General features: G+C 40.2%; 1 protein-coding gene across 6 annotated transcripts in view; it reads left to right on the top strand.

Moving 5' to 3' along the window:
* Positions 1–23078, top strand: part of RALGAPB (Ral GTPase activating protein non-catalytic subunit beta) — a 105954-nt gene that overhangs the window by 9490 nt on the left and 73386 nt on the right. For 5 of the 6 annotated variants that reach the window (XM_032141899.2, XM_058432768.1, XM_058432771.1 and 2 more), the window contains exons 2-5: positions 6537–6752; positions 11081–11283; positions 15473–15636; positions 17890–18076. In XM_032141899.2, the coding sequence (XP_031997790.1) occupies positions 6567–6752; positions 11081–11283; positions 15473–15636; positions 17890–18076 (740 nt within the window). In that variant the 5' untranslated portion in view covers positions 6537–6566. Of the gene's footprint in view, positions 1–6536; positions 6753–11080; positions 11284–15472; positions 15637–17889; positions 18077–23078 lie in introns of those variants that run through there. The other variant, XM_058432772.1, reaches the window with a different exon arrangement.

Genomic DNA, 23078 nt, shown 5'->3' with positions numbered 1-23078 from the left:
CTAAGTTAAAACTACAGTTGACTCTTGCTCATCATAGGGGTTAGGAGCACTGACCCTGTGCAGTCAAAAATTTTCATGTAACTTTTGACTCTGCCAAAACTACTAGTAGTCTTCTGTTGACCAGGAGCCTGGCCAATAACATAAACAGTCAAATAGTACATATTTTATATATATATATATATATATATATATGTATATTATATCCCATATTCTTAAAGTAAGAGAAAAGAAAATGTTATTAAGAATTATAAGGAAGAGAAAATATATTTACTATTCATTAAGTGATAGTGGATTATAAAGGTCTTCATCCTCATCATCTGCATGTTGAGTAGGCTGAGGAGGAAGGGGAGGCTGAGGAGGAAGGGGAGGCTGAGGAGGAAGGGGAGGAGGAAGGGGAGACAGCATTTTGCTGTCTCAGGGATGGCAGAAATGGAAGAAAATCCATATGTAAGTGGACCTTAGCAGTTGAAACCCATGTTGTTCAAGGGTCAACTGTACTTGCACTTCTCTACCATCCTTCTAATCTTTAGTCACAGCTATATGTTTATCTTTTTTTTTTTTTTTGAGACAGAGTCTTGCTGTGTCACCCAGGCTGGAGTGCAGTGGCGCCATCTTGGCTCACTGCAACCTCACCCTCCCAGGTTCAAGAGATTCTACTGCCTCAGCCTCCCAAGTAGCTGGAATTACAGGCACACACCACTACGCCCAGCTAATTTTTGTATTTTTTAGTAAAGACAGGGTTTCACCATGTTGGTCAGGCCGGTCTCGAACTCCTGACCTCAGGTGATCCACCCACCTTGGCTTCCCAAAGTCCTGGGATTACAGGCGTGAGCCACCGCGTCTGGCCTATGCATTTATCTGGTTGTAATTACGATATATATGTTTTTCTTTCTCTATTTAATAGTTATTTATTGATTGCTTACATGTACAAGGGCATGTTTCAAACAGATTACATATGTGATTCTTTAATTACCACCACAACAAACACAATGTGTAGGCTCCTAATCTACTATTTGCTTTTTTTTTTTTAGACAGAGTCTAGCTCTGTAGCCCAGGCTGGAGTGAAGTGGCACAATCATGGCTCACTGCAGCCCAACACCAGGATCCAAGTGATCCTCCCACTTCAGCCTTCAGAGTAGCTGGGACTACAGGTGTGCGCCACCACGCCTGGATAACTTTTTGTCTTTTTTGTAGAGTTGGGTTTTCTCCATGTTGCCTAGGCTAGTCTCAAACTCTTGGACTCAAGCAATCTGCCTGCCTCCGCCTCCCATGGTGCTGGGATTATAGGCATGAGCCACCATACCTGGCCTTATTCTATTATTATCCCCATTTTACAGATGAGGATGTTCCAACACAAAAGTAGAGTAACTTTTGCAATGTTACACTGGCTCTTAACCACTCTCATCTATGTTTTTATGATTCTTTGTAATCTCAGTGTTTAATGGCTACATGATAGTATATAGAATTAATATGTCCTAATTATGAAATTTTCCCATTATTGATGGAAGTTAAATTACACCCACTTCCCCATCTCATATGTAATACTACAGTGAGCATCTTGTACATTGTTTAAAATTGAGCTGTTTTATAAGGATAAACTTAAGTCAAATTACCGGGTCAAGGCACTCTTTGTCTTCTGCTTTGTACTGGCAAAACGTTCATGCTATCCTTGGGTGAATGTTTAGGAAAATGACATATCAGCCTGAGGTGCATTACAAGTGTGCCAACTTATTAACAGGATGGAGCTACAAACAGCCCCATGGCAAGTAGACTAAGACATGGCAAGTGTGATCAAGACACGTGAGGGTTCTGCCATGGTGCTATCCTGAGAGGTTGATGCAGATGCCATGGTACTATGCTGAGAGGTTGATTCTTGCCTAGGAGGGCCTAGGCGGTGCAGCAGTACTGGCTCCTGAAAGTAATGTTCTCCAGGATCTGCGAGGTTTGTTACTTTGGATAGCCTAAGCTGCAACAGCAAGAGGAGGTTCTTATTTGTGTGTTTAAGAGTAGGCTGGGCAGGCGAAGTGGCTCATGCCTGTAATCCCAGCACTTTGAGAGGCCGAGGCAGGTGGATCACAAGGTCAGGAGTTCTAGACCAGCTTGGCCAATATGGTGAAACCCCATCTCTACTAAAAATACAAAAATTAGCCAGGTGTGGTGGTGGGCGCCTGTAGTCCCAGCTACTCAGGAGTCTGAGGCAGGAGAATTGCTTGAACCTGGGAGGCGGAGGTTGCAGTGAGCTAAGATGGCGCTATTGCACTCCAGCCTGGGTGTCAGAGTGAGACTCCATCTCAAAAAAAAGAAAAGAAAAGAAAAAAAAGAGTAGGCTGGCCACTGACAATACTGGGCCTAATGGAACTCCCTCTACCAAATCTGTCACTGCACTTTGCCTTATCCTTTTTTTCCCTAACAGCAACCACGATGAAATAAAGTGAAATTGTAGGACCTCCATAGTTGGGTTATAAGCCTAGCCCCTGCAACAAAGGTGGGTTGGGGTGACTTCTGGGGCACCAACAGCTTATACAAAGTATACACTTCACTATCCTCTTTCCACAAAGATTTTGCTAATTCAGTTACCAAAACTAGTACATGCCTTTATCTGTGATCAGAGGCATAAATTGGACCATAGATAAGTTCTTTTTTAGCCAACATTGTGTGTTTTTGTTTTTGTTTTGTTTTGAGTTTAGTTGATAACATTTAAAGAGTAGGAGACTGTAGAAATGTCCAGATTTTCTGTGTCTCTTCAAAAATTGGATTATCTGGCACGTCTGGGTCTGCATTCCGTCTAGGTGACAGCTAGAACTGAGTAATAGCTGTAAATAGAGCTTGTATACTAGCTCTTGTTGCCCAGGCTGGAGTGCAATGGCATGATCTCGGCTCACAGCAACCTCTGTCTTCCGGGTTCAAGTGAGCCTCCTGCCTCAGCCTCCTGAGTAGCTGGGATTACAGGCATGCACCACCATGCCTGGCTGATTTTGTATTTTTAGCAGAGACGGGGTTTTTCCATGTTGGTCAGGCTATTCTCGAACTCCCAACCTCAGGTGATCCGCCCGCCTTGGACTCCCAAAGTGCTGAGATTACAGGCGTGAGCCACCACCACACCTGGCCTGGTGATGTGATTTTTCTAGAGTTGTGAACAGTTCTTGGTTCTAAAGATAATGAAGCTTAGTCTTCCTCAATTTACATGATTAATTGCATTATTGGAAAATTCAGTCTATTAAAATAGCACAATGTATTTTGTATTTATATGTAAATGAAGTTAATTTTTAGGCTTAGACAATGATTTTCTAGCAGATGTTCAAAAGTCATGTGGGATGTGGCATAATTGTTCATTGTGCAGGACTGTCTCATGCAGTACAGGATGTCTAGATTTCCTGACTCTGCCTATAATGCCAGAAGCTTGCCCCAATCATTGTGCTAACCAAAAGTACACTTATTTCCACAGTGCCTCTAGGTGACAGGTTTTTCTATTAAAAATCATTGCCCTAATCTCAGTTGGGTCCTTACCTCCCCATCGGAGTTGAGTTTTTTGTTTTTTTTGTTTTTTCTTTTTTTGAGACGGAGTCTCACTCTTGTCACCCAGGCTGGAGTGCAGTGGTGTGATCTCAGCTTACTGCAACCTCTGCCGCCCGGGTTCAAGCCTCTCCTGCCTCAGCCTCCTGAGTAGCTGGGAATTACAGGTGCCCGCCACTACACCCGCCTAATTTTTGTACTTTTAGTAGAGACGGGGTTTTGCCCTGTTGGCCAGGCTGGTCTCGAACTCCTGACGTTAGGTGATCTGCCCACCTCGGCCTCCCAAAAGTGCTGGGATTACAGGTGTGAGACAGTTGAGTTTTATCACTTGTTTTGTTAGTTTAATAGGTACAAAATGATACTTTAGTTGCCTTCGTGTTTCTTCCATGTTTATTTCTAATGTTCATGTTCTCTTCATTGTTTTACTTAATATTTTTGTAATTATAATGCATTTCTTTGTTTTAATGTTTTTTGTCTGCATTTTGTTAAAGTTTAGCATCTTTTTTTCTGTTACATATATTTTGATGTTTTAAGTTTAGCTTTTTCATTGTATCCTTTCTATATCTTTTTTTTTTTTTTTTTGAGATGGAGTTTTGCTTTTGTCGCCCAGGCTGGAGTGCAATGGCGCCATCTCTGCTCACTGCAACCTCCACCTCCCGGTTTCATGCGATTCTCCTGCCTCAGCCTCCCAGGTAGCTGGGGTTACAGGTGTGTGACACCACGCCCAGCTAATTTTTGTATTTTTAGTAGAGACGGGGTTTCACCATGATGTTGTCCAGGCTGGTCTCGAACTCCTGACCTCAGGTGATCCACCCACCTCAGTCTCCCAAAGTGCTGGGATTACAGGTATGAGTCACCACGCCTGGCCTATATCTTCCTATTTTACATGTTTCTTGAAAGCATTTTTTTGGTTTCATTTAATCATTTAAACATTAATACATTTAGAGAATGAAAATTTCTTACATTTAAAAACTTAAAAAAAGTTTGTCAGAAGGATTTAATAGCTATTAAACCTATTTTGATTGGTCTTCCCTAAGGTATACTCCTCTCTTCAGAATTGGGAGGGTAGTGGCCATTTCTTAAAAATGCAGACTCTCAGGCCCCAGCTCAGACCTGCAGAATTGAGCTTTTTCTGAATGGGGTCTAGGAGTCTGCATTTTCAGCTAGACCCTTTCCTCCCCTGATGATTCTTCAGTGTACAGTAGAGTTTGAGAGCTAGTTTGTCCTTTTTTTTTTCCTTCTTAAAATCTGTTTTCTTCCAGTAATGTGCTGTGATGGACCCTGAATATTAAATATTCATTTAGTATTTGGAAACCATCCAACTTTTATTTTTACTAGTAATTACCTTCAAACAAATGAACATTTTTCAATTTTTATTTGAATATAACATACAAAATTTTGGACACACTTTAGTGGAATAGAGGGAATACCTTCTGATATCTTCCTTTTTCCCATCGGTAAACCTTGACACTCTCAAACACATGATCAATGTCCACTGTGTGCCAGGGACTCAGAGGTTCAGGAGGCGAGGTCCCCACCCAAAAATGGCTGACACTTTTGTGGTGAATGTATCTGTACACCACTAACGAATGAGCTAATGGGCAGCTTTATATGAACATCCGGTAATAGGCACTCAGCTGAGAGGAGTTGGTCTAAGGAGTCAAGAAAGGTTTTACCAAAGAGAGGACATTTGAGTTGGGCTTTGAAGGCTGAGTACTTCATAAGGTGGATCAAGGCAGGGAATGGCAGTTCAGTCAGTGGGAGCAGCATGACCAGTGACTTAGGGTAAGAAAGAATTTGCTGGGCTTGAGCAATCATCAGTAGTTCTTTGTGGCCATTGCTTGGGATGTTTGTGGGAAAGTGGCAGTAGAAGATGAGGCTGGCAAGGTGGTATATGCAATTTCCATTAGAATTCTGGCAAGGCTTTATTGTTGATTTTTTTTTGATTTGGATAAAATAATAAATCGTATACTGAAGAATAAATGTCTAGAAAAGACAATAAAGTTTTGGAAAAAACATTCTATAAAGCCACTGAACTGAAGTCATTATGGGTTGGCATGGGAATAGACAAATAGTTGAATAGAACAGAAGTTTCATAGATTCTGGAAGAAATGAAAATTTAATATATGACAGAATTAGTATTTCAGTTTAGTGTGAAAAGGATGTATTTTTAAGAGGTGATGCTGACACAGCTGACCATACATTTAGAAGAAATTAAAATCAGACCTTTCCAACACCACTTACAGAAGTAAATTCCAGATAAATATACAAGTGTGAAAAATTATACAGTTATCTTGCAGGAAAATCTAGGAGACTACATATTCACATTAGGGTTATGTTTTCAAATTTTCGGACTAAGACCTATAATAAGAAATGTATTTTCCGCTGGGCACGGTGGCTCACACCTGTAATCCCAGCACTTTGGGAGGCTGAGGCGGGTGGATCACCTGAGGTCAGGAGTTCGAGACCAGCCTGACCAACATAGAGAAACCCTGCCTCTACTAAAAATAGAAAATTAGCCAGGCATGGTGGTGCATGCCTGTAATCCCAGCTACTCAGGACGCTGAGGCAGGAGAATCATTTGAACCATGGAGGTTGTTGTGAGCCAAGATCACACCATTGCACTCTAGCCTGGGCAACAAGAGCGAAACTTCATCTCAAAAAAACAAAAAAAAAGAAAAAAAAAAAGAAAAAAATGTATTTTCCATTGTGACCCAGAACATATGCATATATTACAAAGGAAACAAATTTCACAGAAACATTGCTTACCTTTATTATGTGTGATGCCTTTATTATACATCCTATACCATCTAATTAAAACAGGTATTATCCATAACATTTATTTCATGACCCATAGTTTGAAAAACATTGATAGTTTCATGACCCACAGTTTGAAAAACATTGATAGAGGCAAGATGTTTGCAGCATTCTTAATCATGCCAATAGTCTATATATCTGTTTTATTTATTTCTGTTAATTTCCAGTAGTATAATTTGACGTGCATTTCTGTTTTGTCTTTTCAGGTGCCATTTGGATTGTACTTTAGTGGCACGATGTACTCTGAGTGGAGGTCACTGCATTTGGTGATTCAGAATGATCAAGGCCATACCAGTGTGCTGCACAGCTATCCAGAGAGCGTTGGACGAGAGGTGGCAAATGCTGTAGTCCGTCCTCTTGGGCAGGTGTTAGGTACCCCTTCAGTGGCTGGCAGTGAGAGTTTGTTAAAAACTGACAAAGAAGTAAGTATTTCTAAATTTCCTTCTCTTATATGAAAATGTACATTTGTTCTTGAAGTGTGAAGTCTGAAAATGTACATTTGTTTAATGTTAACTTTTTTGTTCTTTTTTCTTTGAAAAGAGCTGTAGTAGAATGTCAACTTTTTAATGGATTTCTCCCCAACATAGTGTGACTTCTCAATTTTGATCTTGTTTGAGTTGAGGGCTGGGACTCGGAGTTTGTAGAGGTTATAAGGAATGAGTTGTACTGTTTTGCTGCTGGGACTTTTTACTAGTTATGGTCAGTTCTCCACTTGAGCTAAAGGCCAAGACAGAGACTTGAATGTCAAACCCTTTCCCCAAAGATCTAGGCTTAGTCTTCTGATTTCCATTTAGAGTGTGTTTGGAAGGCCTCATCCCTACCTCTGGATGGCCCCGACTGAAGACTCATGTCGAGTTTTCAGGCTACGTGTATGCTGTGCTTAAGCTCTCCCCTGTCCCCATCCCTACCTACCCTTTCCTGGCTTCCAGGTTTAAGAGTGCTGCAGAGAAGCCAAGCCCTTCTGGCCTAAGCCTAGGTGATTGGAATTGGGGTTATGTTTGCTGTTTCTTTTTTTTTTGACACAGTCTTGCTTTGTCATTCGTGCTGGTGTGCAGTGGCATGACCACGGCTCACTGCAGCCTCAGTCTCTCTGGGCTCAAATGATTCTTCCACCCCAGTGAGTCCCAAGTAGCTGGAACTACAGACACGTGCCACCACGCCAGGCTAATTTAAAAAATTTTTTTATAGAGATGATGTTCTCACTATGTTGCCCAGGCTGGGTGTTTACTGTTTCTAAAGATAGGGGCTCTTGGAATGGCTTGCCCTGAAGCTGGCCCTTTATTCTTGGGTTCAGTGGCCCAGGCTGAAGTTAAAAAGTTGCCACTGGGAAGTCGTGAAGGGGCCCTGAGAATGGAGTGATAGAGGAGCTTGCTAGTATAAATTCTGGCTAAGATGCAGGATTAAAACTTTGTCCCTTGTGTTGAAGAAGCTCATGCAACCTTCAGACTTCACATTTAGCAAAACCTGTACACTATTTCTCAGACCCTTTTTTTCTGTTTGCTTTTTGGTTTCCTGTGAAGGAGAGATTAGACTTAGATAAAAGACTAAAACTTGTAGCTCTAGGGGTAGGATCCTCCCTCAGCCATGGGTCTCTGAAGAGTAAAGGTCTTCAGTCTGAGGAACGTTTTTCTTTCTTCAGAGGACCCTAGATTTATCCCTGAGGACTAGCACAGGCCCTGGTGTTTCTCCTCCTGGTGCATTTGTGATCCCTTGTTGCCTTCTCCTGGGAAGAAACGGTACGTGAGTAGATAGAGGTGCTCTGGTGCAGCCCTTGTTTTTCTCCTTTCTCACCCTTGAAAAGAGATGAGAATTCCTGTTTCCTCTAGAATTATACTTTTTTTTTTTTTTGAGACGGAGTCTCGCTCTGTCGCCCAGGCTGGAGTGCAGTGGCATGACCTCGGCTCACTGCAACTTCTGCCTCCCGGGTTCAAGCGATTCTTCTGCCTCAGCCTCATGAGTAGCTGGGACAACAGGCACATGCCACCATACCTGGCTAATTTTTGTATTTTTAAAATGTATTTTTATTTATTAATTATTATTACTATTTTTGAGACGGAGTCTCGCTCTGTCACCCAGGCTGGAGTGCAGTGGCATGATCTTGGCTCACTGCAAGCTCCGCTTCCCAAGTTCTCACCATTCTCCTGCCTCAGCCTCTGAGTAGCTGGGACTATAGGCGCCCGCCACCACGCCCAGCTAATTTTTTGTATTTTTAGTAGAGACAGAGTTTCACCGTGTTAGCCAGGGTTGTCTCAATCTCCTGACCTTGTGATCCGCCCGCCTCGGCCTCCCAAAGTGCTGGTATTACAGGCGTGAGCCACCACGCCTGGCCTATTTATTTATTTTTTGAGACAGAGTTTCACTCTTGTTGGCCAGGCTGGAGTGCAAGGGCGCGATCTTGGCAACCTCTGCCTCCCAGGTTCAAGCGATCCTCCTGCCTCAGCCACCCGAGTAGCTGGGATTGCAGGCATGCACCACCATGCCCGGCTAATTTTGTATTTTGTTTTTAGTAGAGACAAGGGTTGTCTGTGTTGGCCAGGCTGGTCTCGAACTCCTGACCTCAGGTGATCCGCCCACTTTGGCCTCCCAGAGTGCTGGGATTACGGGTGTGAGCCACTGCACCCGGCCAATTTTTGTATTTTTGGTAGAGACGGGGTTTTGCCATGTTGGCCAGGCTGGTCTCAAACTCCTGAGCTCAGGTGATCCACAGTCCTTGGCCTCCCAAAGTGCTGGGATTACAGTTGTGAGCCACTACACCTGGCCTAGAATTATAAAATTAAACAATTGTGTGAAGATGCCACCAAAGATATCTTCTTGGTTTTTTATCTGATAATTAGGGACCTGCAATGTCTTTTAGAATCTTTCTCTTATGTGGCTAAATCTTGCTACACCCTGCTCCAAATTTGTCACAGCTTCACTGTGCTGTTACAGGCTTCTTTAACACTTATTGCAGTTAAACCATATATTTCCTACCCTTAACCTTTGTGGTTGCTTTTGAGCTTAAAAAATTTAATACATATATTTATCTTGTTAGATTTAACTTTGGTTTTAAGCTATTGAAGCCTTTTTGAATCCTGAATTTCTGTCCAACAAGTTGGCCATCCTTTTTAGCTTTGTGATATCTACAGATGATCAGCATACACTGTTTTTCTTTTTTTTTCCCCTAAGTTAGAATCTTGGCAGAGCCTTTGGCATGCCACTGAGCACCTTTTTCCAAAATGATCTTGGCACATTAATCTACTGTTACTCTGTCATGTGGTGTCTTGACCAGTTGTAAATCTAGCCATTCTACCATCCTCTGGGCCATATGTCTGCATCTCGTCCACAAGGAGATCCTGGGTCTGTCTAGATTTCTTGCTAACACCCAGATACCCGTTTGCCGGAGAACTCTGTTAATGGTATGGTGAGAATAGCTTCAAATTTCTAGTTGGAAGACCAGGGTTCAAGTTTTCAGCTCCACGTTTTATAAACCAGTGACTTGTGCCAAATTGCTTAATCTTGCTAAGTTTCTGTTTTCTTATGTATAAAGTAAGGATAGTTTACCCTGTCTACACAGAGTTATTGTGATGGCTAGATGATATTTATGAAAGTGCTTTGTAAACTGTAAGGACTACACTGTTGTCAGCCCTCTAAATAGTAACCCTATTAATAAAGGAATGAAGCTCATTTGGCATGGCTTGATCTTTTTGAGCAGGCTGGGTCTTGGTGATCATGCTTCTGTTTTGTGAGTGTTCACTGATTGCTTAGTAATTTGTCTCAAAGTTTTGTCTGGAATTCACTTAAACTTTCCAGTTTACAATGTCTGTAATACAGTTTCCTCCCCTTTTTTGCAAATTGGGGTTTCTCATAGATGGAGACATATAGCTCAGATGATGGTAGAACGGCTGGATTTATAATTGGTCAGGATACCACATGACAGAATAATATTCGACTAATGTGCCAAAGTCATTTTGGAAAAAGTTGCCCAGTGGCGCCTTCTAGTTGGAAGACCAAGATTCAAGTTTTCAGCTCCACCTTTTATAAACCAGTGACTTGGGCCAGGTTACTTAATCTCTACAATTATGACTGCAGGCAGCCTAGTGGTTCAGCAGTCTCTTAGGCAAGTTCTCTCAGTCCTTAGGATGTGATTCAGCTAGGTCAGGAGGCTGGGACTCATTCAGTGCAGCTAAATGCCTTGTTAAGATCTTACCCAGCTTCAATCCTTTCTCAGCTGTGTTTGTTCTTCATTTTAAGTATTATTATTATTATTATTATTTTTGGCAGAGAAAACAGTTGTAAAATAAGAGTCAAACAGTTCATCTTTCTTCCTGTTATTTGTTCATTTGCATAATCTGGAGATGGAATGTGACTGACTTTATATGATTTTCTAAATGCTACACATACCCAAACATTAAGTGGAGAAAAAACTCTAAAATGTTCTATTTTGTATCTCTAATCTCTATGGAAATTTGAAATGACCTGTATTTACTTTTTAGTTCACAGAGCAAATAATAGTAATATCTAAAGGGTGAAAACCAGCATAGGCTTGATATTCAAAAATAAGTAATTTATTTTCTTCTTAAATCTTTTGCTTGGGAAATTGTATGTTTGATATGTGAAAAATGCATTATCTAAAATAAATCTGATATTTACGTTGAGACGAATATACTGTCAATTTTAGAGGTTTTTGGCAATAAAAGAGATTGGCATTTTAAATCAGTCTACTGAGATAGGCATGTATAATAATTCTATACGGATATTTTCTTTTGTGTAGGTAAAATGGACCATGGAAGTAATTTGCTATGGACTGACCCTTCCATTGGATGGAGAGACTGTAAAATATTGCGTTGATGTATATACAGACTGGATTATGGCTTTAGTGTTGCCGAAAGATTCTATTCCATTGCCAGTTATTAAAGAGCCTAATCAATATGTTCAAACTATACTAAAACACCTACAAAATCTTTTTGTACCAAGGTAAGCTATACCTGTCTATCTGGCCCATTATCAGGGTCATCATAAAATATTCATAAATGTTACTGTAGTATAGGAGCTGATTTCATTGTTAGTCCTCTGAACAGTGACTTCATGTGTTCAATTAAAGATTGTATTAATGTGAATGTAAGGAGAGATGGGCTTATGTAATGTTTACTAGGAGTTTTTAACAGGTATGTGTTCTTTAAAGGTTTTTGGCTTTGCTTCTAAAATCTCATACCTGTTAGATATTAAAATACTGTAATATGTTTCCCTTCTACTCAAAAAATACATACTTTTGCCTATCACAATTCTTGTCTCCATTTAGGCTAAACACAACTAAGGGAGATGCATCTACCTTAATAGGCATCTTTCCTATGAGAGAATGAAGACACTTGAAATGATTATGGGCAAATTGGTAGTAAGCCAAAAGATTCCTCTTGATAGTTTGTTTCTGATTTTTTTTTCCATCTTTTTAGTCAAGGGCCTTAAATATCATAATATAGGATACCTTCAAGGAGCAGTAGAACAGGTTTCCTTTTGGTAAAGTTCTGGTTAGAGCTTTTGGTCTGTCATACGGTGAGGGACTGTGAAAACCAGCTCTGTAAGTTTTTAACTTTCTAAATATAGAAGGAAGATTACTTTGGAAAATCTGAATTAAAAAAGAGAAGTCTCCAGAACGCTAGTCAGTAGGCTCAGGTGTAAGCACCATACCATGCGTGAAATGCCTGTTGTAATCTGGCCCCTAATTAGACTAGCTGTTCTTAATTCTGCATGAGTGCTGCTCTGTAATCAGACTCATAAGTCAGACATTCCTCTAAGACCTCTTAAAGATCTTTCCCATCATGATGTCTTTTTGTCTTCTTCCTCTTTGTTCTTTCCATCACCACATCTCATTCTTGTTGGTTCTTTAATTCTGCCTTGTGAGAAGTCTTACCTAACGACTCAGGCCCACAGCGATCACATCTTCTCCGAACCTATATGATACTTTCTGTATCACTCTTGTATCTCTCACTGTTTTGTTGCTTATCTTTTAAAATGTGTGTCTCCTTTCCCCATCTAACCAACTTGAAGGCAGGAACTGTGTTGTCTCTATTTTAGGCTTCCACAGTATCTGGTGCAATACTGGTATTTTAATACTTAGTACTTAGCTTAGGTGTTAATTAAATGCATGTTGTTTGTATTTATTGATTTCACACGGAATTAAAAACAGGAAATGGGCCAGGCGCAGTACCTCATGCCTGTAATCCCAGCACATTTGGAGGCTGAGGCGGGTGGATCACCTGAGGTCAGGAGTTCGAGACCAGCCTGGCCAACATGGCGAAACCCTGTCTCTACTAAAAATACAAAACGTAGCTGGGCGTGGTGGCGTGTTCTTATAATCCCAGCTACATGGGAGACCGAGGCAGGAGAATCGCTTGAATCTGGGAGGCGGAGGTTGCAGTGAGCCAAGATTGCACCACTGCACTCAGCCTGGGCGACAGAGCGAGACTCTGTCTCAAACAAAACAAAACAAAAAAACAGGAGATGGTTGGGAGTACTTAGAATATTGTTTATAAGCAGGTTCTTCTAAAATGGTATAATAGTTTTAATACTTTCGTGTTATCTTATTTAGGAGCCTACTGGGCTTTTTCTTCATGCCTGGGATAGTCTCATGAGTAGTATTGTCACTGTGTCTCTTTCCTCTTCGTAAGCCTACTTCCTCTCAGTGCTCAGTTAATTTGTATTGATGAAAAAAAATTAATGGCTTTTGAGTTAGTTAGGCTTGTGCCTTTACTCTTCTCCTTTGAGAAACATGACTACCTTATAAATGGTTTTGCTGTTTGGTAATTACCTTGTTTTCTCAAAAGTATGTGTGCATAAGTGTTAGTAAATTCTGAGAGGGTACTCAACTGAGAATTAGAGTTCTCTTCCTGGCGAATGTTTTAGGAAAATTAGCTGAATATTTTCAATGCTAAGTATTGGTGTTATGATCTCATCTCCCATTATTTGAAGTTTTAGTTGTTTATTTGATTCTGATAGTTCACAAAACTGTCATCTAAGTTTACTTAATTAGTTGTTCTTATAAAAACTGACATTCAAAACGGAGGGAACTGCCTTTACCATTTTGCTAGAGATTATGTCAGAATGAACGTAACTTTTCTCTTTTGCCCATCAGTTTGATTTTTTTTTTTTATGATTGAGTGAAGAGTAAATCATCTTTTAAAGTTGGTTAAGGTTTTAATTGCTCACATATACTATACTGTACTTTAAAAAAACATATTATTGTTCTGAAGCAGGGTTAACAAAGAGCCAGATAGCATTTTAGGCTTTGTGGGTCATATAGTGTTAAAATTAGTTCTGCTGGTGTGGCATGAAAGCAGCCATAGACAATATGTAAATGAATGATCATTACTGTGTTCCAATACAACTTCGTTTACAATATAGATAGTAGGCCATATTTGTAAACTCTATTTACAATAAAAGATAGCAGGCCAGATTTGACCCATTGGCCATCATTCACCACCACTGTTCTAAAGCAGTTTTTCTGAAGATCACAAGTTACATTTTAAAAAGTAACTTGATATTTTTGAAAGGGAAATCTCTGGTGTTTAGCTCTTCTGTTTTTTTTAATGTAAAGGTTACCTTGTTTCTTTTAGCTTTAGAACTTTGGACCCTGCATCTGAATTTAGGCCTTCTGAATGAGAAGGAGCCTCAGTACCTGAGGAACAGGTATTTCCTTTCCTGTCATTGGGCAAATACCTGGAAATGGTAGGTAGACCTAAGTTACCATGTAGGAGGCATGCACTTTTGGAAGAGTGTCAGTCCCAGGGCCATTAATGGTATTTTTATTTCTTATTCTGGGCTTCCTCTTATATTACTTGATTAGGTTTGGGGCTATGATATAGTTTTTTATTCTTCTTCAAGTAAGCCAGAGCAATAGACACAAGCTTGAGCCTTAGGGCTTTACATGGACTAGATCCACGTTTAGCTGAATGTGGAACATCTCCCCGCTCCTGGAGGTGCTTGGCTCTTCCTAGGCAATTTTCTCATCATTTTGCTTTAGGTCTGACTTCTTCAGGGAAAACTTAGTGGTGTCATTTGCTTGCAACTCTAGGGTAAGTGTCTAGTTTTCTGCATCATAGCCCAGAATCTGAGAATCTCTATTCTAAGGTTGGGTTGACCGTTCTGAGGGAACTCACTTCATTTTCTGGAATTTCTTGAGGAAACTCCCCAGTCTGATTCAGATATGTTTCTATCAGTTCTTTGTGACAAATGACAATATGTAGAAACTTGGCCTCAAGACTTTTTTCAGTAATATTAGATACTTCTCTTGGGTTTTCCATAAGAGATCTGGAGGCCAGCTTACCACTTGCTAGTACAGTGGGTTTCCTACTCTCAAAATTCTCAGTGGTCTACTTTGGAAAGTGAGGGTAAGGGCTAGGGCCTGGACCTCTGTCTTCATCTTCAATCCTAGCCAAAATACTTTGATCTGTTTTGTAGATCATTCTTCTTTATAAGATTTCCCTTGGAAAAAATGGTCCTGCAGTGAGTTTTAAAACTGTTGTTCCAGGGTATCCTGGAACCTTGGAGCCTCCATCTTTGGCTAAGTGTCTTTTTCTAAAATTAGAGCAGCAGTAGCAGGTATTTATTTCTGAAGCAATGCCTGCATATCTCATCAATTTTGGGGACCTATTAGGCTATTCCTTCTGGCCTGTAGGCCCTTCTCTAACAGACCTTAGCTTCAGAGGGACTATGAGCACTATAAAATCACATGCAGAATTCTTGCAAATATGTGTTTAAAAAAATTAAAAAAGAATACCAAGGCCATTCTGCTTCAATGTGAGCAGCAAGGGTGGCTGTGGGTATTTACTTGTTCATTCAACAAAAACGTATTGAGTGTCTGCTATTATGTGTTAGGCACATGTTAGACATAGAAAATCCAGAAGTGAAGTTTATGTTCTAGTATTCCCACCTTCCTCCCAGAAGCTTTCCCATTCTCATAGGAGTGGTAGGTTTAGATCCCAGAGTGCTTAACTTTACGACGAGTAAGAAGTAGCTTTAAACTGAAGATGGTATGCCTAGCCCTCTCTGCTGATAATATTAGGGAGCTTCATTGGACCGCTGCTTGCTACATCCATAAGTCACCTGTCCTGAAGCTGTTGCTGTCTCTCCTCCAGGCTTGTCAGTGATATCTGTCTGTCTTCTTCAGACAGGAACAGGGTTCCAGTCAGATTCGACTATGCTTACAGGTCCTGAGAGCCATTCAGAAACTGGCCCGTGAGTCATCTCTCATGGCCCGAGAAACCTGGGAAGTCTTACTGTTGTTTCTTCTGCAGATTAATGACATACTTCTGGCCCCACCAACTGTTCAAGGTTTGTTTATTTTTTTTTCTAATTTATTTCTGAGCTCCAAATACAGTTCATCTTTAAACTCAGTGAGCGGTAGACTCATTGGGGATTTAAATTTTGGCATGACGGTTTACAAACAAAGGTTAACAGTTCTTAGAATGGAAACCCTCAGGCACAATATAACTTTAGCACTAATGAAGTTATTTTACCTTCAGTAATGATTTTGCTAATGTAGGGAGGGACTCAGTGAATTATGCATGTTTGATAATGATGGGAGCAGTAGCTTGTTTGATAGGATAAGCCAGGCACAGTGGCTCACGCCTATAATTCCAGCACTTTGGGAGGCCAAGGCAGGTGTATCACCTGAGGTCAGGAGTTCGAGACCAGCCTGGCCAACGTGGTAAAACCTCGTCTCTACTAAAAATACCAAAATTAGCCAGGTTGGTGGTGGGTGCCTGTAATCCCAGCTACTTGGGAGGCTGAGACAGGAGAATCACTTGAACCCTGGAGGCAGAGGTTGCAGTGAGCCAAGATCATGCCGTTGCACTCCAGCCTGGGCAATAAGAGCAAAACTCTGTCTCAAAAAAAGAAAAAAAAAAAAGTTAGGATAGAGCCTATATAAGAAACAACTGGCCAGGCATGGTGGCTCACACCTGTAATCCCAGCAGTTTGAGAGGCCGAGGCGGGCAGATCACCGGAGGTCAGGAGTTCGAGACCAGCCTGGCCAACATGGCGAAACCCCATGTCTTCTAAAAGTACAAAAATTAGCCAAGCATGGTGGCACACACCTATAATTCCAGCTACTGAGGAGGCTGAGGCAGGAGAATCGCTTGAACCTGGGAGGCGGAGGGTGTAGTGAGCCAAGATTGCGCCAGTGCTCTCCAGCCTGGGTGACAAAAGCAAGACTCTGTCTCAAAAAAAAAGAAACAACTAACCAATTAAATTAAAGCCTATAGATAATGTATTACAAAGTAGTTATCAAAGTAGAGTCTGAAAACTTGATAGTGACAGAAGATATTTTACTCAGCAAATGAAACTTCCAAAGTCTTTTAACTGTTCTATTTGGAAGTGTGCCAGTTTGCCATTCATTAGCTAGCCATTAAATGCCTCCAGTTTTATAAGACTTTACAGTGTATTTCAGAATCCCTGCTTTGTATATAGCACAGTGTATATAAACTATAAGTTGATCATCTAGTTCCAAGTTCTCTTGTTGCTTCTTCATTGGTGTACTCTGTTGACTAACACATGTGAGTGTGCTTGTGTTCTCACACAGATGCAGTGTTCAGGGAAATATCTAAAAGGAAGCATGAAATTTCAGTGTGGGAAGGAATGCGATGATAGTAATACTCTGTCTAGTATTGACAATAGCTGGACAGTCATTGATTCATCACCTCTCTGCTACTTACTCCCCATGCCAGGGATCTCAACAGCATGAGGCAGACAATTCATCCTCCTCTTGGGCTCTTTGTTGTTGAAACTTTGGTTTTGCTCATTTGAAACACACATTCTTACAACTTTTCCTGTGAGTCCCAACTTTGCCTTCTGGAGCTATGCAGTGTAAAGACCACTGCTGTTTTTCCACCTGGTTCCAGGGCTTAGAACAGGGGAACAGCCCCATTTTCATGGTTAAGGCTCTGTCCTTCCTCGCACCAGTCCTTTTGCTCCATTATTTGTCTCTCTGTCTCTCTTCCTTGAAGGGTGGCTTTCAAATACTTGGAGCATTGTGTGGCAAAGTTTGGAGGTAAAAAGACATGGGTATTGTGATTCCTTCACTTACTGGCTGCATGAAGTTGGAGAAGTTACTTAAACTTTCTGAATCTAAGTTTTCTCATCTTCAAAATGGGTATAATTAGCAGTTGGTATTAGGTATTACAGATACCTATCCTGCAGAATTAATGTGAGGATTATATGAGGTCATTTGTATGAACTATTTGGCATAGAAACTGACTCATAGTAGTCAGTAATCATAGGCAGTCATCCTTTTCCTTCTCCCCTGTGTCCCTCTGTCGCCCTTGCTGGAGGATTAAGGCCTTCAATAAGAATTGAACAGGGCAACTTGAAATCTTTCAAAGTAAAAATTTTTTGATGTGTCTGTGATTTTGGGTACAGGAACTCCTAAGAATTGCTTCTCATTTTTACTATTAAATGATTATTTGAAAGTCAAAACTTAATATTGCACTTATTTTAATTTTTTGACCAGTTCTCCCAAATCAGTGTCTTAAAGATTCTGCTTTAAAAATAAGTTTGCCAAAGATGTGTTTTCTTTTCGTTGGTAAGGTGGCATTGCTGAGAATCTAGCAGAGAAGTTGATTGGTGTTCTCTTTGAGGTGTGGTTACTAGCTTGTACTCGGTGCTTCCCAACACCTCCTTATTGGAAAACAGCCAAGGAGATGGTGGCTAACTGGAGGCATCACCCAGCAGTGGTGGAGCAGTGGAGCAAGGTCATTTGTGCGCTCACTTCCAGGTAGGTTATTGTCATTGCCTTGCCTTCCTTCACCTGTCTGACCTTAGGCAGCTTTCTGGCATTCATGGAATACATTATAACAAAGGCTGGGTCTGTTATTACTGTACTTTAGATACAGAATTGAGCCACTTTTTAAACAGATATAACAGTTTGGCTAGTGCCTGTTAAAAACCTTTCAGAATAATCAAGTATTCTTGAGAAACAGATAAATTTTATACCCTACTTCCCCCTCAAAAAAATCCTCTTATTTTGATAATTAAAATATGCATAATCATTATTTTAAAGAAACAAACCATAGAAAGGTATAATAGAAAAGTTCTTCTGAAATCCTACCATGTATATTTATATATAATTTTACAGGAATGGGACCATACTATACATGCTACTTTATAACCAAAGTAGGCAGTTTTTTTATAATAATAATTTTACCTTTTTTGCCATTTATATATAATACCATCACTGTTTTATAAGTACACTCTTAGGTTCATTTTTTTCAGACTTATTTTTTCATTTCAATCCTGATTTTAATATGCAAGCATACCTTGTTTTATTGCACTTCACTGTATTGAGCTTCACGGATACCATGTTTTTGTTTTTTTTTTTTTTCAAATTGAAGGGTTGTGGCAACCCTGCATCAAGCGAGTCTGTCGGTGCCATTTTTCCAACAGCATGTGCTCACTTTGTGCCTCCGTCATATGTTGGTAATTCTTGCGTATTTCAAACTTTTACAGTTTTATCTGTTATGGTGACCTATGATCAGTGATCTTTAATATTACCATTGTAATTGTTTTAGAGTGCCACGTACTACACCTATATAAAATGGTGAACTTAATTGATCAATGTTGTTTGTGTTCTGACAGCTCCACTGACCAGCTGTTTCCTGTCTCTTTCCCACTCTTGAGACACAATGATACTGAAATTAGGCCTATTAGTAACTCTATAGTGGCCTCAAAGTGTTCAAGTGAAAGGAATAGTTGGATGTCTCTCACTGTAAATCAAAAGCTAGAAATGATTAAGTTTAATTAGGAAGGTGTGTTGAAAGCCGAAATAGGCTGAAAGCTAGGCCTCTTGCACCAAATGGTTAGTCAAGGTGTGAATGCAAACGAAAAGTTCTTGAAGGAAATTAAACATGCTACACCACTGAACACAGGAATGCTAAGAAAGCAAAACAGGCTTATTTATGATATGGAAAAAGTTCGAGTGGTCTAGATAGGAGATCAAAGCAGTCACAACATTTTCTTAAGCCAAAGCGTGATCCCGAGCAAGGCCTGTCTTCAGTTCTATGAAGGCTGTGAGAGGTGAGGAAGCTGCAGAAGAAAGCTTAGGAACAGGCCGAGGTTGGTTCATGAGGTTTAAGGAAAGAAGCCATGTCTATAACGTGAAAGTGCAAGCTGAAGCAGCAAGTGTGATGGAGAAGCTGCAGCAAGTGATCCAGATGATCTAGCTAAGATCATTGACGAAGGTGGCTTCACTAAATAACAGATTTTTCAGTGTGCATTAAACAGTCTTGTATTGGAACAAGACACCATCTAGGACTTCTATAGCTAGAGAGGAGAAGTCAGTGCCTGGCAAGCTGAAGCCAGTGCTCATTTACCATTTGGAATATCCTAGGGCCCTTAAGAATGATGTTAAGTTTGTGCTCGCCTTGGCAGCCCATATACTAAGAATGATGTTAAATTTATTCTGGCTGTGTGCAATGGCTCACACCTATAATCCCAGCACTTTGGGAGTATGAGGTGGGCAGATTAGTTGAGCCCAGGAGTTTGAGACCACCCTGGGCAACTTGGCAAAACCCCGTCTCTACAAAAAATAGCCAGGTGTGGTGGCTTGTGCCTGTAGAACCCGCCTCCCAGGTTCAAGTGATTCTTGTGCCTTAGCCTCCTGAGTAGCTGGGATTACAGAGGTGTGCCAACATGTCCTGCTGGTTTTTGTATTTTTAGTAGAGGTGGGGGTTTCACCATGTTGGCCAGTCTGATCTCCAACTCCTAGTCTCAAAACAATCCACCCATCTCAGCCTCCCAAAGTGCTTGGATTACAGGCATGAGCCACTGTGCCCTGCCTGACATTCAAATCTTATTTAAGAAATACAGCTGACCATTGAACAACATGTATTTGAACTGTGTGGGTCCACTTACATGTAGATTTTTCTCAATTAAAAATAGTGGAAAATTTTTTTTGAGATTTGAGACAATTTGAAAAAATTTGCAAATAAACCCGTATAGCCTAGAAATATTGAAAAAATTAAGAAAAAATTAGATATGTCATAGGCATAAAATATATGTACATGCTAGTCTTGTGTCGTTTACTACCATAAAATATACACAAATATATTATACTAAATTAAAATTTATTAAAACTTACGCATACAAATGCTTATAGACTATACATGATACCATTTGCAGTAATGTAAACAATAGGTAAAGAAATGTAAACAAACATAAAAGCTGCAGTATTAAATCATAATTGCATAAAATTAACTGTGGTACATACTATACTACTGTAATAATTTTGTAGCCACTTCCTGTTGCTAGTGCAATGAGCTCAGGTGTTGTGAATATTCACTTAAAACTCCATGTGACACTTACCATCTCTGCTTGAGCAGTTAATCTCTCCAGTAAATAGTGTATCTCAGTAAAAAGTGATGTCTCAGTTTTCATTTATTTTTCGTCATATTTAATTTATAATACTGTAAACCTGGAATAAATAATACCATGGGACCCATAGGAAGTGCCACTAGTGGTGCTGGAAGTGCTCCCAAGAAGCAGAGAAAACTCATGACATTACAAGGAAAAGTTGAATTCTTGATACGTTCTGTCGTTTGAGGTCTGCAGCTGTGGTCACCTGCCATTTCAGGCAGACAATTGACTTTGTAAACAGATGACATAAACTTATGGTATCAATAAACACAGTACAGTGCTGTAAATGTAAATGTGTTTTCTCTTTTATATGATTTTTTTTTTTTTTCAGACAGAGTCTCACTTTGTCACCTAGTCTGGAGTGCAGTGCTGCAATCTCAGCTCACTGCAACCTCTGCCTCACTGCAGCTTCTGCCTCCCATACTCAAGTGATTCTCGTGCCTCAGCCTCCCCAGTAGCTGGGATTACAGGCGTGAGCCAGTATGCCCAGCTAATTTTTTAGTATTTTTAATAGAGTCAGGGATTCTCCACGTTGGCCAGGCTGGTCTCTAACTCCAGGCCTCATGTGAGCCGTCCTACCTCTGCCTTCCAAAGTGCTGGGATTACAGGCATGAGCCACTGTGCCTGGCCCTTTTTTATGATTTTTTTTAAAGAGGGGGGCTTGCTGTGTTGCCCAGGCTAGAGTGTAATGGCTATTCACAGGTGTGATCATAGTGCACTATACCCTTAAACCTCCTGGGCTCAAGCTGTTTAGATTGGTGCAAAAGTAATTGCGGCTTTTGCCATTTTTTTTTTTTTTTTTTTAATTACTTTTGTCCCAACACAATATCTTCTGCTTCGAGCCTTCCACGTGTCTGGGACTATGGGTGTGCTGCTGCATCTGGTTTTCCTTATGATTTTCTTAATAACATTTTATTTAGCTTTCTTTATTGTAAGAATACCATATATAATAATACATACCAAATATGTGTTAGTTGTTTGTTATTGGTAAGGCTTCTGATTAGAAGTAGGCTATTAGTAGTTAAGTTTTGGGGGAGTCAAACATTATACATAGATTTTTCAACTGTATGAGGGGCCAGCACTTCTAGTCCCTGCATTGTTCAGGGGTCAACTATACGTTTTGTAAGGCTATAGCTGCCATATCAACATTAACAGGAGTTTGGAAGAAGTAGATTCCAACCCTAATGAATGACTATGAGGGGTTCAAAGCTTCAGTGGAAGAAGTCACTGCAGATGAGGTGGAGAAGTAGCAAGAGAACTACAAATTAGAAGTATAGCCCAAAGAGATGACTAATTGCTGCAATGTCATGATAAAACTAATGGTGAGGAGTCTTATGGATGAGCAAAGAGTTTCCTGAGGTGGAATCTACTCCTGGTATAGATGCCATGACATTGTTGAAATGACAGCAAAGTATTTAGAATATTACATAAGCTTAACTGGTAAAATAATGGCAGAGTTTGAGAGGATTGATTCTGATTTTGAAAGAAGTTCTACTATGGGTAAAATGCTATGAAATGGCATTGCATGCCAGAGATAAATTTTTTGTGAAGAGTCAGTCCATGTGGCACACCTCATTGTTGTCTTATTTTTAAAAACTGCCACAGCCACCCCTCACCATCCTGATCAGTCTACAGCCATCAATGAGGCAATACCCTCCACCGGTGAAAAGATGACTCTAGATGACGCAAGCAAATGGAAAAACATTCCATGTTCATGGATTAGCAGAATCAATATCATTAAAATGGCCATACTGCCCATAGCAATCTACAGATTCAATACTATTCCTGTCAACACTATTCATATCAAACTACCAGTGCCATTTTTTCACATAACTAGGAAAAAACCTATTCTAAAATTCATATTGCAACCAAAAAAGAGCTCTAATAGCCAAAGCAGATCCTAAGCAAAAAGAACAAAGCTGGAGGCATCACATTACCCACCTTGAAACTATACTACAGGGCTACAGTCACCAAAACAGCATGGTACTGGTACAAAAACAGATATATAAACTAATGGAACAGAATAGAGAACCCAGAAGTAAAGCTGCATAACTACAGCCATCTGATTTTTGACAGAGTCAATAAAAACAAGCAATGGGGAAAGGACTCTCTATTCAATAAATAGTGCAGGGATAGCTGGCTAACCATATGCAGAAGAATGAAACTGGACTCCTACCTTTCACCATATACAAAAATTAAGATGGATTAAAGATTTAAATGTAATACCTCAAACTATAAGAATACTAGAAGAAAACCTAGGAAACACTATTCTGGACATTTGCCTTGGGAAGGAATTTATGACCCAGTCTTCAAAAGTAATTGCAAGGAAAACAATCAACAAGTGGTACCTAATTAAACTAAAGAGT

Source organism: Hylobates moloch, unplaced genomic scaffold, assembly GCF_009828535.3.
Source record: "Hylobates moloch isolate HMO894 unplaced genomic scaffold, HMol_V3 SCAFFOLD_21, whole genome shotgun sequence".
Lineage (NCBI taxonomy): Eukaryota > Metazoa > Chordata > Mammalia > Primates > Hylobatidae > Hylobates > Hylobates moloch.
Note: the sequence above shows the minus strand (reverse complement) of the source record. Positions and strands in the feature narration are given on the sequence as shown.